This window comes from Marmota monax, unplaced genomic scaffold (genome assembly GCF_021218885.2).
Source record: "Marmota monax isolate L192 unplaced genomic scaffold, Marmota_monax_Labrador192_F-V1.1 WCK01_AAM20220418_F8-fsc00208, whole genome shotgun sequence".
Lineage (NCBI taxonomy): Eukaryota > Metazoa > Chordata > Mammalia > Rodentia > Sciuridae > Marmota > Marmota monax.
The window spans coordinates 2,095,697-2,111,335 of NW_026693914.1; the positions used below are offsets into that span (position 1 = coordinate 2,095,697).

A 15,639-nucleotide genomic window follows, 5' to 3' on the forward strand; every position below is an offset into this window, starting at 1 on the left:
AAAATCAAAGACATGTAAAAATATTCAGTTACAAGGACGTTCATAATGAGATTTCCTCATATTAGCAAACATTTAGAAATAATCCAAATACCCAGGACTAAGGAATGGGTAACAGAAATCACACTCCAGCCATACAATGAACTCCTGAATAATTGAGTAATTGAGTTGATAAAAAAAATATTTATTGTCGTGGGACCAGGTTCTTGAGAAAAAAGCCGAGGAACAGTGTGTTGCTGGTTGTTAAAAATGGTACCCAAGTGGCGCAGGCCTGTGACCCCAGGGACTCAGGAGGCTGAGCAGGAGGATGGCAAGTTCAAGGCCAGCCTCAGCAACTTAGCAAGTCCCTGTCACAAAGATAAAAACAACTGGGGACAGAGCGTGGTGACAGAGCACTTTCCTAGCATGTGCAAGGCCCTGGGTCCAGACCAAAGATGTAAAAAGAAAAGCAGCCAAGCATGACTACAGTTACGTCTAATTAAAATGAACTGATGGGGCTGGGGATGTGGCTCAAGCGGTAGCGCGCTTGCCTGGCATGCGTGCGGCCCAGGTTCGATCCTCAGCACCACATACAAACAAAGATGTTGTGTCTGCCAAAAACTAAAAAATAAATATTAAAATTCTCTCTCTCTCTTTAAAAAAAAAATAATAAAATAAAATGAACTGATAACGCTACTTTCCCCCTTCTCTGTCTCAGTTCATCGGCATTTTCTATGTTGGCCCCCTACAATGGAATGGATTTGTTGTGTAATTTAAATTTTTTTTGTTTTGTTTTTTGGGAGGCACTTTGGAAGAACTCTCAGTGTAAGGAGGCTGGCCTCAGAAGTTGCCCAGGTGGGCTCTGGGAGAGGAGGCGGCAGAGAGAGCTGGCCAGCAGAGCAAGGGCCTGTTTGCATGACCAGGGCTTGGAACGTGTATCCTAAACGATGATGGGTCGCTGGGTTTTGGGGTTTTCCATTTGTGACGCCTCACCCTGGGGTGCATGGAGAAGGAAGTGAGGAAGAATAGGGCGTTCTGAGAACTCGGCTGTCATCATCAGCACAGATTATTTCTAAAGACGCAATTACGAGAAAGCAGTAGATATGGGGAGGGCAGAAGGATCCCAGGGCATCCGCCGGCCTAGATGTACCGTTACATGGGTGCAGGGTCAGGCCTGGGTGGAAGGAAATGTTGGATGGATGTACCTGGGGGACATTCAGGTCCACCATCCATGCCCTGGGTGCTCCAAGGACGCTCTGCTCCACATAGACCTGTTTGCATGTCACTCAACTTTATGTCCCCTGGAGGAGATCCTGAAATGGGGGAACCTTGACTCAGGACAAATGGGGTCCTTGGTGTACGTGACAGAAAAGAATTTTAGCAGGCACCAGAGACAGGGACAGATTTATTTAGAAAAGCAGATACATATTCAAGAGAGAATGCAGGCATCTCCAGAGGGAGAGGCAGCCTAAAAATATTTATTATATAATAAAAATATTAATATTAATAATGGTTAAAAGTGGATTGTTCCAGTTTGGTCTGAATCTGGGGCCAGATTCCAAATAGAAGCATTTCTTTCTAGAATGGTCTTGGAGGATTTCATGCTGAAGCCTGCACCTGCCCAGCCCCTCGAGCCTGGAACCTGGCTTGATTCTGAGCATGAATCACTCAGGGTCAAGTGGCTCCACGTTGCTTTCATCTGATTGTTCACATCCTTTCTGCTCAGGGGACCCTGTTGAGTTTTGCAGCTTTGCAGCTAGAATAGGAGTTTTGGCGTTTTTTTTTTATGATGATATAGAGTCTTACTAAGTTGCCCAGGCTGGCCTCCAACTTGAGATCCTTCTGACTCAGCCTCCTGAGAATCTGGGATTACACGTGTGGGCCACTGTGCCCAACTGGAACAGGGGTTTCAATCCTGGGGACATGATAAGAATTGTCTGGGGAGCTTTAAAAATGCTATTTTTTTAAAAAAAATAGCCATTGAGCTATTAAGATTTAGCTTCAGAAGATGCAGGGCCATGTTCCCACCATCTAGACAAGATGGGCTGGGAGAGGAGGTGAAGGCTGACTTTGGGTATCGACTCTGCCACTTGTAGGGTGGGTGGTGGTGGTGAAGGATCAATTCTGCTCTCTCCTCCCATCTTAAAAGATTGTCCTGGCTGGTTACTTTCATTCCAGGTGAGGACCCCCTTCTGTAAACTGGAGCAGGGACTCACCACCTGGAGGTTGCTGGGGGCGGTCCCAAGAGGGTGGGTCTACAAAACTATTGCACGAGAGCTTTGAATCCCTTCATGCATCAAGAATTATGTAGAGAATGGGCTGGGTGGTGGCTCAGGGTAGAGCCTTTGCCTAGCACGTGTGAGGCACTAGGTTAGACTCTCAGCGCCACATATGAATAAATGAATAAAATAAAGGTCCATCAACAATTTAAAAAACATTAAAAAAAAGAATAATTTGTAGAGAAGGAGCAAAATATGCAAGTCGCATAGGAGTTGATGACATTTTTATCAATAAATCTGAACTGTTACCAAATCAACGTAACTTTTTGTTATCATAGTTTTTCAATTAATGGAAGCTAAAAATATAGAAGGTGCTACGTGCGACATCATGTCCCTGAGACTCACAGCAGGATTCTATGTGGCTTCTCTCTGAGGACCTTTTCACAGCTGGTATATTGATTTTTTAAAGAAAAATCTAATAAACCCAGAAATGAAGACAGCCTGGTCCATGGTCTCACTCTGTGTTGGGTTTCCCCTCTGGGGCCGCCATGCGCCCTGAGAAGCAGTGCTGTTCAAAGCCAGAGCTCCCTGAACCCCTGGCCCCAGGGTCTGGCTTCCTGTGGCTGTGAAGACCTTCCTGGCTCTGTGGCCGCCAGATGGCGCCCCAGGACGCAGTAGCCTGGTGGAGCAGGGGAGGCCATTTCTCCAGGTCCCTCCCATCTAGGTACCAGTGGCTTCCCAGGACATTGCTCACTGAGCAGAGAAGGCACCGATGGGAACCTTCATTTCTAAGGAAGCAGATTCATCTGTTCCTGGGCCTTCTGGAGCTCAGGGGAGAGAGTCCAGTGCTCTGTCCTCCTGGTTTCAGTGCATGAAGCCTTCGGGGGGTTGGCCCAGGTGTCACCCTTCCAAGCCCGGGAGGGGTCCTGACTTTTGCACCCCTTCTTGGCTGCTTCTGTCCACAGCTGGCCGTCCCCACCTCTTCCAAAGCAGGACTGAGCCCTGCAGGCCAGGGTCCCGGCTTTCCCATGGTCCGGATGACCTCATTCTGGCACCTCCCCGTCCCTGCTCCCTTGGAGGGTCCCCCAGGGGTCGACTCCTGCCTCAGCCCTACGGCTGCCTCTGCGTCTTCCTACCCAGATCCCTCTGCTGGGGATTCTAACATAAGGTGAGCAGACCCTTCGGGGCTTCAATGAACCAGGCCACGTCACGTTGGCCAGAGGGACTAAAACTCGGGGCACTTCAGGGAGGCGCCGGCAGTGAGGTCGCAGACCACGGAGAGCAGCTGAGCCTTCCTCCTCCCCGTCCGCCAGTCCTCTCCTCCTCCTCCCTTCCTCTTCCGCTCCTGTTTCTACTCCCTTCCTCTATTCCCCCCCGCTGTGGACACTGCCTGAACTCAGCGCAAGGCAGCCCAGTGCCAGGGTGTGTATTTAGAAGTCTGCACACCCCAACCCTGTAAGTGGCCCCAGACACGATGCCCACCCCAAGCCTTGCCACTGCCCGGCTACATGCTGTCCCCTCAGCTCTGTTGTCCCTCCTGCCTGGGGCAGACCACAGTGGAGTTCCTACCTGATGGTCACTCGGGGGTCGTGCGTGGCTCCGCACATCATGGAGGCCTGGGTTCCCTTGATGACGCTCTGGTCCTGGGGAGGCTTGGTGATGCGGGTCCGGGCTGAAAGACAGCAGAGATGGCGTGTGACCCCGAGGGCACGGGTGTGTGGAAGGGCACTGTTCGGGATCCATGGCTTTGTGGCTGGAGGCTGAGCAGATGCAGGCAGGTCGGGCACCTGGACAGCTGTGCTGCGGGGGAGTCCCAGGGCTTCAACGGAACAATGTGCTTCCAAGACAAGGCGACTCTTGGAAGCCACGTTCACAGAGGGGCTCATTTAACTTTGCTCACAAATCATCTGAGGGTCAGAGAAACAGAAACCTGAGGTGATCAGGGCCCCGGGCCCAGCCTGTCAGTGGCCCCCCAGAGTGAGATGGGTCTGTGGTGTCCAGTTTAGTGCTGCACCCCAGGCCCCCTCTGGGTCTGGGCATGTAGCCCACAGGCACGTGAGTCTTGGGCGTGGATCCCAAGTTGGAGGGTGGTTTGCAAAGTCCCCTTACACTAGGGGTCAGCATGCTGCAGGCTGCGGGCCAAGCCGGCAGGTGGCCCAGGAGGTCGATAAGCTCTTCCTGGAACCCGGCCACGCCCACTGGGTTAGATACCGTCTGCGGCAGCTCTCTGGACATCAGGGAGGTTACAGGGCAGCTGGGATGGAGACCGTCTGGCCCACAAAGCCCAAAATATTTCCTATCTGGTCCTTTACGGAAAAAAGTCTGCTGGTTTCTGCCCTCAAGTATGTGAAGGCAGCTCTCTGTCACCCCAGCTCAGCCAAGCATGGCCCCCACTCTCCAGCCTGTGGCCTCATTGTAGAACCTTCATTCATCTCCTGGTCCCTGGCCTCTGAATTAACTCGTCACTGTCCCTCGGATAGGAAGGGCCCTGGCTGGGACAGAGATGCCGGCGTGGAGACACTGCCACTGTGTGAGTCCCGTAGGTGTCCCTCCCTGTGTTGCGGGCACCCGCAGGGGTGCACAAAGTCACACACAGACCTATAGGCCCTCCGGCCGTGGACACTCACCCCACACCACCAGGTCTGCCGAGGCCTCATCGACACCCCGAGAGTTGGTCGCCAAACAGGTGTAGGTCCCCGCGTCGGAGATGTGCGTGGGGCTGATGAGCAGGCTGCCCGACTCCAGCAGCGTGAGGCGGGGCAGCTGGACAGAGCCGCTGGCCAAGATGCGCTCCCCTGGGGGTGACACAGCGGGTGGGGCTCAGCCTGCAGCTCCCAGCCCTGCAGTGGCACATCCCCCAAGCCTGGCTGCTCCAGGTGGCCTTGGGCAGACACCTCGCTCTGGAGATGCTACAAGGGCTGGGAGCAGGGCGGGGCCGCACAGGGCCCCGGGGCTACAGGGCGGCACCTGCGGCCCAGCCTCCTGCGTCGGCTTCACTGCCACAGTCTGCCTTGGCTAGAGAAGGCCACACACTGTCTCCCGATGGTGGTGAGGGGCAGCTGGGCAGGAGGGTTGGGGAGACAGGTGACAAGTTGGTGATGACATCTCGCGACAGGATGTGTTTGGAGAGTCACCTTTAGCGGAGCAGAGGACAGTGATGGACGGGAGGGCAAGGAGCAGGGAAAAGACAGAGAGACATGGCGTGGGACACAGCCCCTGTCAGACTGACCTGCAGGTGCACTCAGGGGGCCCAGTGCCTGGCCTGGGGTGGGGTGGGGGTTCTGGGCAGAGAGGGGGGTGGGAGGGAGAGAAAGAAAGAAAAGGGCGGCGGGGTGGGGGGAGGCTGAGAGCACGCACAGGTGAGTGCAGGATGGCCTGGAGTACAGGTTCTGTCCCTTTATTTTAGAGAACACCCCGCCTGTCCCCATGGGTGTGTCCATGTGCCCACATGGGCAGGCACCTGAACCAGCTGTGTGCTGGGTGACTGTGCCACATCCACCCACAAGTACTTAGTGGGCACCTGCTGCATGCCAGACTATCCTAGGCCCTGGGGAGACAGCTGCGGAGCAGGGGGTGGGTGCTGGGGACAGGGCCCGGAAGGTCCTGTGAGAAGGTCCTGAGCAGGGGCTGGTGTGTGCAGGCGAGTGTGCATGTAATAAGTGTGTGTGCACATGTGTGCGTGCCTGTGCAGCGAGAGGTTGATGCTGTGTGTGCCCAGAGGGGAGGAGGAGGGGCACAAGGCAGATGGACATAGTGGACACTCGGGCATTTGGGACCCCTGAGCTGCCTTGGAGGAGGGACAGCCCAGCGCCCACAGCAACAATGTAACTATTAAACACTGCCATTCACCAGCACAACACGGGGCCTCGCATGACATTATCACCTGGTCCTCAGGTCACCCGTGTACTCATGTCATCGTCCCCAGTCCACAGACGGCCCCCCTGAAGCTCGGAAGGAGTAACTGATTCATGTGGAGACGGGACCTGGCCTGAGGCCCAGCAAGGCAGCCTACAGAGCACTGTGAAGTGAGAGGTGCCCTGTGTCGCACAGGGCACAGCCTTTACACTGTCAGGGGGACTCCACGTGGCTGGCTCCAGAACCCAGTTCTGAGGACCCTCCTAGAGATCACACAGCCCCACCTTCTGGAGGTCTGCTCCATGTACCTTTCTGCCAAGTGATAGCCGGCCGGGGGGCCCCCGAGGTCTCACACGTCAGCACCACCGACATGCCGTCGATCACGGTGCTGTCCAGGGGGCCCCTGGTGATGTTGGGGGCGATACCTGTAAGACAGAGACAGTAAGGTCTTCAGCCACACCGGGAGGAGCCCAGCCGGGAAGGGGGCAGGGCTTTGGTGAGGTTCCAGTGTGGGGAAGAAGGATGGAGAGCCAAGGACTCCCTGGGCCACCTGCCATGTGGAGGGACACACCCCGCCTGGGCTCTCGGGCCTCTGTTTAGGGGACCTAGAGAGCAGTTCACACCCCGGTGACAAGGCAAACGGGATGAGCCTCCATTGGACATGAGCGGAGGCTCCCAGAGGACTGTCTCAGTGCTGGTTCTCCTCCTCGGAAGCCAGAGCAGGTCCTCTCCCCAGCTCAGGGGACGTGGGGCCAGCAGAAAGCCCAGAGCTGGGACCTGGATCCAAAGCACCTTCTCTCCCAGAGCCACTGCAGCCACCCTTGGCTCCAGGCCATCAGGGGACCCCGAGGGCCGTGGGCTTCCTCTGAGTGCTCTCTCCGCCTGCAGAAGCTGTGGGCATAACTGGACTTCACCCCCCAGGCTGCAGCGCCAGGGGCCTTCTGGGATCCCATGGCACGCTGCTCTCTTGAGGCCCTGGCTGGGGCAGGGGCAGGGTCAGGATGGGAGAGGCCCACTCACTGGTGACGGCCAGGTAGGTGGAGGTCTGCACCTCGCCAGCCGCGTTGCGGGCGAAGCACTGGAACATGCCGGTGTCGTCAGGCACCAGGCCGCTGATCTGCAGGCCCCCGTCACCATGTTGCCGGAAGCGGGGCAGCTTCTCCACCTCTACCACCCCAGCGTCCTTGTACCAGGTGATGGACGGCGGCGGCACACCTGTGGGTCAGGGGGCGGAGTCAGTGCCTCCTGCTGCCTCCCTGGGGGCTGCTGGGCAGAGGCCAGGCTGAAGTGGGCAAGGGGGCCCTGGTGTCTTGGCCTCTAGAACCTTCCCAGAGGCGTCACTTTTGGTTCTAGAGAAGGGAAGGATGCTACCTGAGTGGCAGTTCTCAAATCATTTGGATGTAGTAGGGATTTTAGGAAAATGAAAAAATTGGTTTATCGGGAACAGTCTACTTTGGAAATATTGGATTGGACAAATGGATTTTTAAACATTTTTTTTACTGCAATATTTAGCAGAGACTTTTATGACTATGAGCACCTCCACGTTGAGGTTGGGTTCCCAAACCCACCTGAGCACAGAGCCCGTGTGGAGGGCAGGAGAGGGCTGGTGTTCCTCCAGAGGCCCCTGGGGGTGGACGGGATTCCCTTGTGTGGGTCCCAGAGGGCTCTTCTCAGAGGCTTCCCCATCCCACCCTCCCTCTCTCTGCCTCTCTGCTCAAATAACCTCCTCAGAGGAGCACCCCACAGCTCCGCACCCCCAGGCCTGGTGTTCCTGGAACCCCACTGAGACAGAGGGGGCTCCTCCATTCCAAGACGCACATTCATTCCCTCTGCGAAGTCCTGGAGACCAGGAGGCATCTGGCATTGACAGCACGTCATCTTTTAATTGTCAGCCTTGTTTCTTTCTTAGTGGTTCATAAAATCATGGGGCATCTTACAACTCACGGCACTTTAGATGGGATGAAACACGGTGTCTTTGTTTATAGCTTTGCTCATCTCCTTCGCAAGAATGTAAGTTCTAGAATAACCCGGAGTTGGCTGTTTGGCTCATTCTGTAAACCCACCCCCTGCCTGAGAACAATCCTGGCCCATGGAAAGCCCCCCATAGATATTCTTTGCCTGGGAGAGTGGCCCCTCCAGGGAGGCTCCTTCCTGCTGGGGTGACACTCTGCCCTGTGACCGGTATTTGGCCATGTCCGCTGGTCCATGGTTTTCTCTCTATCCCCTGGCTGCTGTCCTGGCTGTGGGCTCTTTCAGCTCAGCTGCCGGAGGAGGGAGAGCCAGGATGGGAAAATGGAAATCCTCCCGGAGCCTCGACCAGGGAGCTGGGGGTGGGGGTGAGGGGTGTGGGGGTGACCAGCACAGGCCTCAGCCGTGGGTGGGGCTCTGGGACCCATCTCAAGTGAGAGAAGCCCGGGCCTGCTAGTTCTGAAGTTATGATGATTTGGCATTGTCTACAACTCTCAAATTACGGGCAATTTGGATCTGTCACCTGTGCTGAAATTACGGTAATTTGGGTTCATTTGTAACCCTCAAGTTATGATGACACGGGTTGATTTCCAGCCTGAGATTACGGTAATTTGGCCTGTTTGTTTCCCGGGGCTGCTGCTCACAGCCAGACTGACGCTCCATTCCATGATGTGGCCCCAGAAGGCAGTGGGATTTGGAAATGGTGGCCAGGCAGGGGAGGGGCTGCGGGTCTGGGGTCCTTGTTCCCCCCACCCCCACCCCGTGGTACCTTTGGCGCGACAGGGGATGTCCACCACCTTCTCCATCTCCGCTGTGATGTGTCTCTCTGGCTCCTTGACAAACTGAGGTGGTTCTGCAGGGGGACCAGAGGAGGTGATCAGAGCCGGTCCACTGTGGGGTCACCCTCCCCCAGGCCTAGGCCACGCTGCCCAGGGGAGCCCCGCAGCCCCAGCGCCTCACCCAGCACGGTGAGGTAGGCCCCCCGGGACGCAGGGGGCACGCTGCTGCTGCGCAGCACGGCCTCGCACTGGTAGTAGCCGGCGTCGCTGACCGTGGGGTTGGGGATGGTGAGCCGCCGGTTGTAGTCGCTGATGCCTCCGGAGACCAGCACCCCGTCCTTCTTCCAAACGATGTGCAGCTTGATCAGGGGCCTGCGGGGAGGGGGGCGGTCTTGGTGCTGGACTGCAGGGGGCCTGGGGGCGGGGCGGGGGCGGGGGCGGGAGCAGTGGAGTGTCCCGCCCCCTCGTGCCACGCCCGGCCACTCCCCGACGCCCGCACAGGGCGAGCCCCCTCAGTGCTCTGGGCCTGTGTGGGCGCCTGCGGGGCTGGGGGTGAAGAGGTTAGTGAGCTGAGGTGCTTGGGCAGGGCTGGCGACGCTGGGTAGCTGCGCAGGGCAGCCTGGCTGGGCTTCCTTCCCATGGCCCTGCACCTGGCCTTCCCTCTATGAATGAGGTCTGTGCTGGCTGCCTGGGGCACTCAGGGGGGTCCTGTGAGGTCTGGGGTCCTGTAGTTTGGAAACGCTGGGTCATATGGAGTTGGCCAGGTTCTCTGATGCGGGACTTCTCAGGGCCTTTACTGTGTATCTTGGCCACTGTCCCATACTCGGGTTCTGCACAGCGTATTTCTAGAACTGTTGCTACAGGGACCAGCCCTCCAGGGACCTTCAGCTGTAGGTGACCTTAGGATGTCATGCAGCTCTTCACCCATCACATTTCAACTCTTCCCATCAGTTTTCGGAGCCCTTAGAAGGTATCAGGTCAGCCTGGGGTCAGCACCCTACCTGCTTGCCTTACAGTGAGGTTTTCCCCTTTCCTCCCCCTATCCCTCCTCCTCAAGGCCACATCACTGAGTGACGGTCACTTTGCAGATGAGGAGACCAAAGTCCAGAGCAGGGCAGTGAACATGGATTTCAGGGGGCAGCATTTCAGTTCTGCTGTTGGCCAGCTGGGTGAGCTTGGGCAGGCTGCTTGCCCTCTCTAGGCTGCTGGTAGTGGCTGGGAGAAAGGAGGTCAAGTAGGAGCACTTAGCAGGGTGTCCTCACCGGGTGAGGCCCCGGAATGATTCTACTCTTCCCAAGTGCGGGAAGTTCAGGCCAGGCTGGCACCTGGTCCCCAGTCTCCCTGCTACAAAGCCCATGTTCTTGACCGCGATGACTCATCTCCCGTGCACCCTTTCCTCTGCTTAGCTGTGCTCGCAAGTAGAGGCCCCCTGCCCTCTCTGTGCTGCTCTAAGTGGTGGAGCGTCTCCACCTCCCACTGGTCCCTGGCAGCCTGGGCTGAGCTCTGCTTCCTGGTTCTGTTCTCTTCTCTTGGGACCAGAGGAGACAGCTGTGCTCCTACCCGACACCCTGGGCAACAGCTGGAGCATCCACCGGCCGTCTCTCCTCTGCTCTCCTGGTCCTCACCTGACAGAGCTTCCAGAACTTTCTCAATTGCGACTGCATTCCCCAGAACAGTGGCTTGAGTTAGGAGGGACAAGGAGCAGAAAAGGAAGGTCCACTCACCTGGCATTGGCCACACACTCCATGGTCACCTCCGAGGTCCCGGCCACCACACTGGTGTTCTTGGGAGGGACGATGATGGTTGGCGCGATGGGGTCGGCGGGCCCTCCGACATCTGGGGAGAGGTCGGGGTGAGCTGGGCACAGAGATTGGAAGTTCCGACCCCTCTTGGCCAGGCCATGGGAGATCTCTGTCCCCTGATGTGGGGCAGGTGGCCGCAGAGGCAGTCCAGTGCTGCCCTCTGGACACCGACCCGGGGGACTGTCATTTCCCTTCTTGCTCTGTGATGCACTCTGTGGGTGACCAGGGACAGCCCCCTGAGGACCCTGCTGGCCGCCAAGGCCCTCGGTGCTCCTCCTGGGAAGCAGCCACACCTCACCCCCAGCCCTCCCTACTGCCCTCAGAACCCTTCTCCTGACTCAGTTTCCCTAGTTAGTTTACTTCCTCACTGTCCGTCTCCTCCCCAGATGCAGACTCCACACAGAGTCGAGCCGCGACCCCGCCTCACGGGCAGATGGGAATGCCACTTCCTTAGGAAACGGGGTCTTTGCAGATATAGTTAGCCCTGGCGAGGCCACGCTGGGTTAGAGTGGGCTGTGACCCACAGTGACTGGCGTGCTCCAGGAGGAGGCTCTCCAGGACAGGAGCGTGGCTGTCCGCTGCCCAGGGTCCTGCTGGGTCCACTTCTCCAGCACAGAGACCCACTCTGCCACCGAGTAGGTGCTCAGATACGTTCATGTCAGCAATGAGCAGGGCTGCAGCTGTCACTGTGGCACTCCCAGGGTCGAGGACTGAGGGGGCTTTATTGAAGGGAAACAAAAAAAAGAACATGTACACTGGTCTAATAGAGGGGGTAGTGTTTTCTATCCTGTGTTGTTGTTGTTGTTGTTGTTATTTTTATTATTATTTTGGCACTGGGGATTGAACCCAGGGGTGCTTAACCACTGAGCCACATCCCCAGACTTTTTATTTTTTATTTTGAGACAGGGTCTCACTAAGTTTCTTAGGGCCTTGCTAATATGTTGAGGCTGGCCTCAAACTTGTGATCCTTCTGCCTGAGCCTCCAGAATTGCTGGGATTTCAGGTGTATGCCACCGGGCCCAGTGTGTTTTGGACTCTTTAGGAGGTGGATAGTTCCTCTCTTTGTGGGTCAGTGCAGGCCCAGTATTGGCAGAGACTCCAACATCCTCTGAACCCCTGCTCCAGGGCCCCTGAAACACAGCATTTTTTTTCTTGCAACAAATCTACCTTGTTAGCCTCCTTCCAGGAGTCCCTGCAGGTATCCAGCCACCACGGCCTGCACGGCCTCAGGTGACAGTGGCAGGACATCCTTTGTGGGGTCAGGAGGAGGGCATGCAATGGCCAACTGCCCCTCTGGGCCACACTGGTCAGCCTTGGCAGTTTTCCCAACTGAACTCTAGGCCTTGCTAGAAGAGGCTCAGGAAGAATGGGAATAAAATGTGAAAATAAAGTAAAATGAAAGGGCCAGGAAAGGGAGCATATAAAGCAGAATCATTGCAACAATATAAAAGTCTCATGTAGGCGCCATAAAGCGCGATCGGATTGAAAGCTGCTGATATAGCTGAATCCATAAAAATGTGCTCTAAGTTGTTTATTACATGCTGGGGCGCACAGGTACCATGGCCCAGATTAATGGGGCACAAGGAGGAGACAGACAGTTAGAGCCCAAGCTAGAGTGCACACAGCCAGACGCACGGGCTGCCCCGGAGGAAGGCGATCGGCAGGCGGCGGGCAGAGATGAAGGAATGCGGCTGCCCTGGGCGGGGGCTGCCTCCTGGCTCGGGCAGGGAAGGTGGGGAGTGGGACCCAGCAAGGGCCCCTGGGGCAGGTACCCGGGCAGCAACCTGGAGGGATGGAGAGGAGCCATAGTAGCAGAGACGGGGGTCTTGGGTCTCGGAAGCCTGGATTCAAAGCCTCGCCCTGTCTGTGTCCTGGAGTATGACCTCAGTGGGCTACTTCCCTTCACCCTTCTGTTCTCTTGGTGGCAAAAGGGGATAGAACTGCCACCTCGAGGGCTGTGTGCATTCAGCACTGCCCCCTCAACCCATGCTTCCTGGGTGAGCTCTGGCTGCAGGCCAGGAGCCCGAGGTGCCCCACTGAGGTCAGTCCTCTGGGGGACACAGCCTGGGAGGCAGAGTGGGCAGTGCTCACACATCTAAGGGCCCGAAGACGCTGGTGATGGGGGTGAGGAGAGCAGGGGTTGTGTTTCAGCTGGTCGGTAGTGAGTGCAGAGTGCCTGCACACAGTAGGCACTTAATAAATGACACTCCCTGGGGATTTGCCTGCTGGTGCTGGAGAGAGCTCTCCCTACTACCCCGGATCACGCGATGGACCCCAGGGCTCCTGGGGCCTCCAGACCAAGGGAGAGGACAGGCACCTCCTGGCTCCTGGGGACGTGGTGTGTGGTGGCTTCATGGTAGGTGCTGGGACTTGAGTGGGGCTCAGAGGAGCGAGGAGGAGGAGGGTGTTCCAGAATGGGGGCTGCCGGGTGGCCTGCAGAGCTCCAGGGCCCAGCCCTGCTCGCTGCCCCTTCCCAGGCCGCTCCTTCCTCTGCGGGAGGAAGTGTAATGGGTTTCAGTGCTTTTCTTAGCTGAGCCCAGATGTGTCCTCAGAATCCTCCTTAACACAGTGCACCCAAGAGGTCAGAGCAAGCATGCGTGATGGTCCCACTCCTGCTCAGGCAGGCAGAGTGGACTGCTGAGGATTAGTGAGCCTGTCTGGACTGGAAGCTGCCCTGGGGAGAGCCCGGCTAGTGAAGGGGAGAACGAAGGCCACAGGGCGTGGCCGTGGTCTGGGGTGGAGGAAGATTGAAGGAGTAATGGCGGTTTAGGGATTGGACGCCTGAGAGGGGGCCCCTTTTGCAGAGCCCAGGAGGAACTGGTTCCCAGGGAGACGGGCCAATTGGATTCTGTCACACTGTCTGAACTGGTGGCGGGGTGGACATGCTAGAGATACAGGGTGGAGGCCTGCTGGAGGGCCATCGGTGCAGGTGTGTGGTGGACACAGCGAGATCCAGGAGCCAGGGACAGGGGAGAACGGGAGGAACAAGAGGCCACTCGTTGGACACTGGGCTTGCTCATGTCAGGGGAGGCAGAGATGTGACAGCGAGGGAAGAACCAGCAGAGACCCAAAGCAGGGGCAGCAGGTCTAGAGGCTCTGGGAAGGGCACCAGGGAGGGGGCAACCAAGCCTAGTGTCCAGAGGGCAGGGCAGCAAGTGGCGGCTGGGAGCTGGAACAAAGGCTGAGAGTGGGTGGGGACAGCAGGGCGCTTGGGTGACTGCTGCAGTCAGGAGGAGACCCCGCCACCTTTCCAAGGACACAGCCTTACAGGGACATCGGCTCTCCTCCTGGGACTCATCAGAGATGGCCATGGGGGTGGCGGGACACACCTGGCTGTCGGGTGCTCTCTGCTGGGGAGTCCCTCTGTCACCAGGTCTGCAGGGCTGGCTCAGGCACCAAACACAGGGGTGCGCCTCCCCAAACTGCACACAGGCAGGAGCAGGGACAGACGGTGAGCCAGAAAGGCCAGGGCGGCTGGGAGCTAAGAGCCTGGGGATGGGGGGCCTCTCTCTAAACCCATCACATGCCTATTGTGTGGGGGTCCCCTGCCATGACCTGGAGCTGAGGTATGGCACCTGTCCTGACGGGCGTGAGAAGCGGGTGTGGGCTGGTCCTGGGGCAGCGCTAGCTACTGTGGGTGGAGGTGGTTCCAGTCTGAGGGGATACTGGGGTGAGGGGGGCTTTGGAGCGGGTGAAAACCAGGGCAAGCCTCAGCAAGGAGGCGTGGCCATGTGAGCCCCAGACACAGGTGGCCCGTCCTGTACCCAGGACAGGAGGAAGCAGAGGGCTACCCACGCAGAGGCCACATTTGGATCCGGCTGCCCCAGAGGATTTCCATAAAGGCCACCACAAACATGGCTCTGCTGAAGAGGAACGAGGCTGGGGACCACAAGACTCACCTGGGCCTCCTGCCTCCTGAGCCCCAGAGCACCCAGGCCTTGAAACCCACCCATCCCCCAGCCCAGGGTGCCACTTATGCCTCCAGAGCACCTGAAGTGCGGCTGGTGCCCCTTTGATTTAATGTGATTTAATTTTAACTAATTTACATTTAATTAAAAAAACAGATCCCAACTCAGTTATTAGAACACTTAAGTATGTACAGGAACAACTTGGGTATAAGACTCTACCTTTTCAGCTGTAAATTTTACGAAATCTAAATACAGATCACGTATTTTAGGAGAAAATTTAGCATCAGAATGGAGAGGAATTGAGACGGGCTCTAAGTGTAAAATGCGCGTGGATTTCAAAGACTTCATATGCAAGAAAAAAAAAGTGGAAAATATGCTATATTTCCTATAGGAAGGTGTGTTTAAAAGATATTTCAGAAATGCTGGGTTAATAAAATATATTAATAAAATTAATTCTGCTTTTTTTTTTTTACTTTGCAAAAAATGGGGTTCCCAGAAGATTTAAAATCTTGTGTATGACGCACTATCTTCCATGAGGCTCTGATCCCCAGGTGTGGGGCCCCACACAGGTGGGGGGTTTCAGAGCTGTGACAGTCTGAGCGAAGTCCCTGGGCTACCATGGGCAGGGAAGGACTCCTGGGATCAGCAGAATCGCCCTTTCCTTCTCCATTTCCAAGAAGCATGGGCTCCCCACGAGGTCTGCTCTGGGGCTCCTGAGCTGAGGGATGGAGGAGGGGGCTGTGCTGCACTAGAGAGCAGGGGAGTGGAGCTGGTGGTGGGGAACAGGCCGCTCCTCCTCTCAGACTGGCGGGCAGGCAGGCTGGCTGGGGATTTGTGTCAGCGCGAGGAGCAGGGTTTTGAAGTGCAATCACTGGTGGGAGGGGAAATTCGCTAAAAATCAGCCAACTCCGCGTGGCGGAGGGGCACTGCCTGCCTCCCCTGGGCCAGCGGAGGGCAGTGGTGGCTGGAGATGGAGCAGAACGCGGGTGACCCCGACATTCAGCCCAGAGAGCAGCTGTTTGACTCCCTTCAGGAGGGGACCCAGAGTGCAGCCTTCCCGACCTTGGGTGCCAGGGTACACCGAGTCGCTCGGGAAGATGACCACAAGCCACTCTGTGTCTTTGACCTTGCC

At 56.8% G+C, this 15,639-nt stretch overlaps 1 protein-coding gene across 3 annotated transcripts in view; it reads right to left on the reverse strand.

The window, feature by feature from the left end:
• Positions 1 to 15,639, reverse strand: part of Sdk2 (sidekick cell adhesion molecule 2) — a 244,380-nt gene that overhangs the window by 69,072 nt on the left and 159,669 nt on the right. For all 3 annotated transcript variants that reach the window (XM_046463440.2, XM_046463439.2, XM_046463441.2), the window contains exons 6-12: positions 10,522 to 10,633; positions 8,979 to 9,169; positions 8,788 to 8,871; positions 7,071 to 7,265; positions 6,359 to 6,475; positions 4,823 to 4,990; positions 3,765 to 3,867 (exon numbers count right to left, since the gene is read on the reverse strand). In XM_046463440.2, the coding sequence (XP_046319396.1) occupies positions 3,765 to 3,867; positions 4,823 to 4,990; positions 6,359 to 6,475; positions 7,071 to 7,265; positions 8,788 to 8,871; positions 8,979 to 9,169; positions 10,522 to 10,633 (970 nt within the window). The remainder of the gene's footprint in view (positions 1 to 3,764; positions 3,868 to 4,822; positions 4,991 to 6,358; positions 6,476 to 7,070; positions 7,266 to 8,787; positions 8,872 to 8,978; positions 9,170 to 10,521; positions 10,634 to 15,639) is intronic.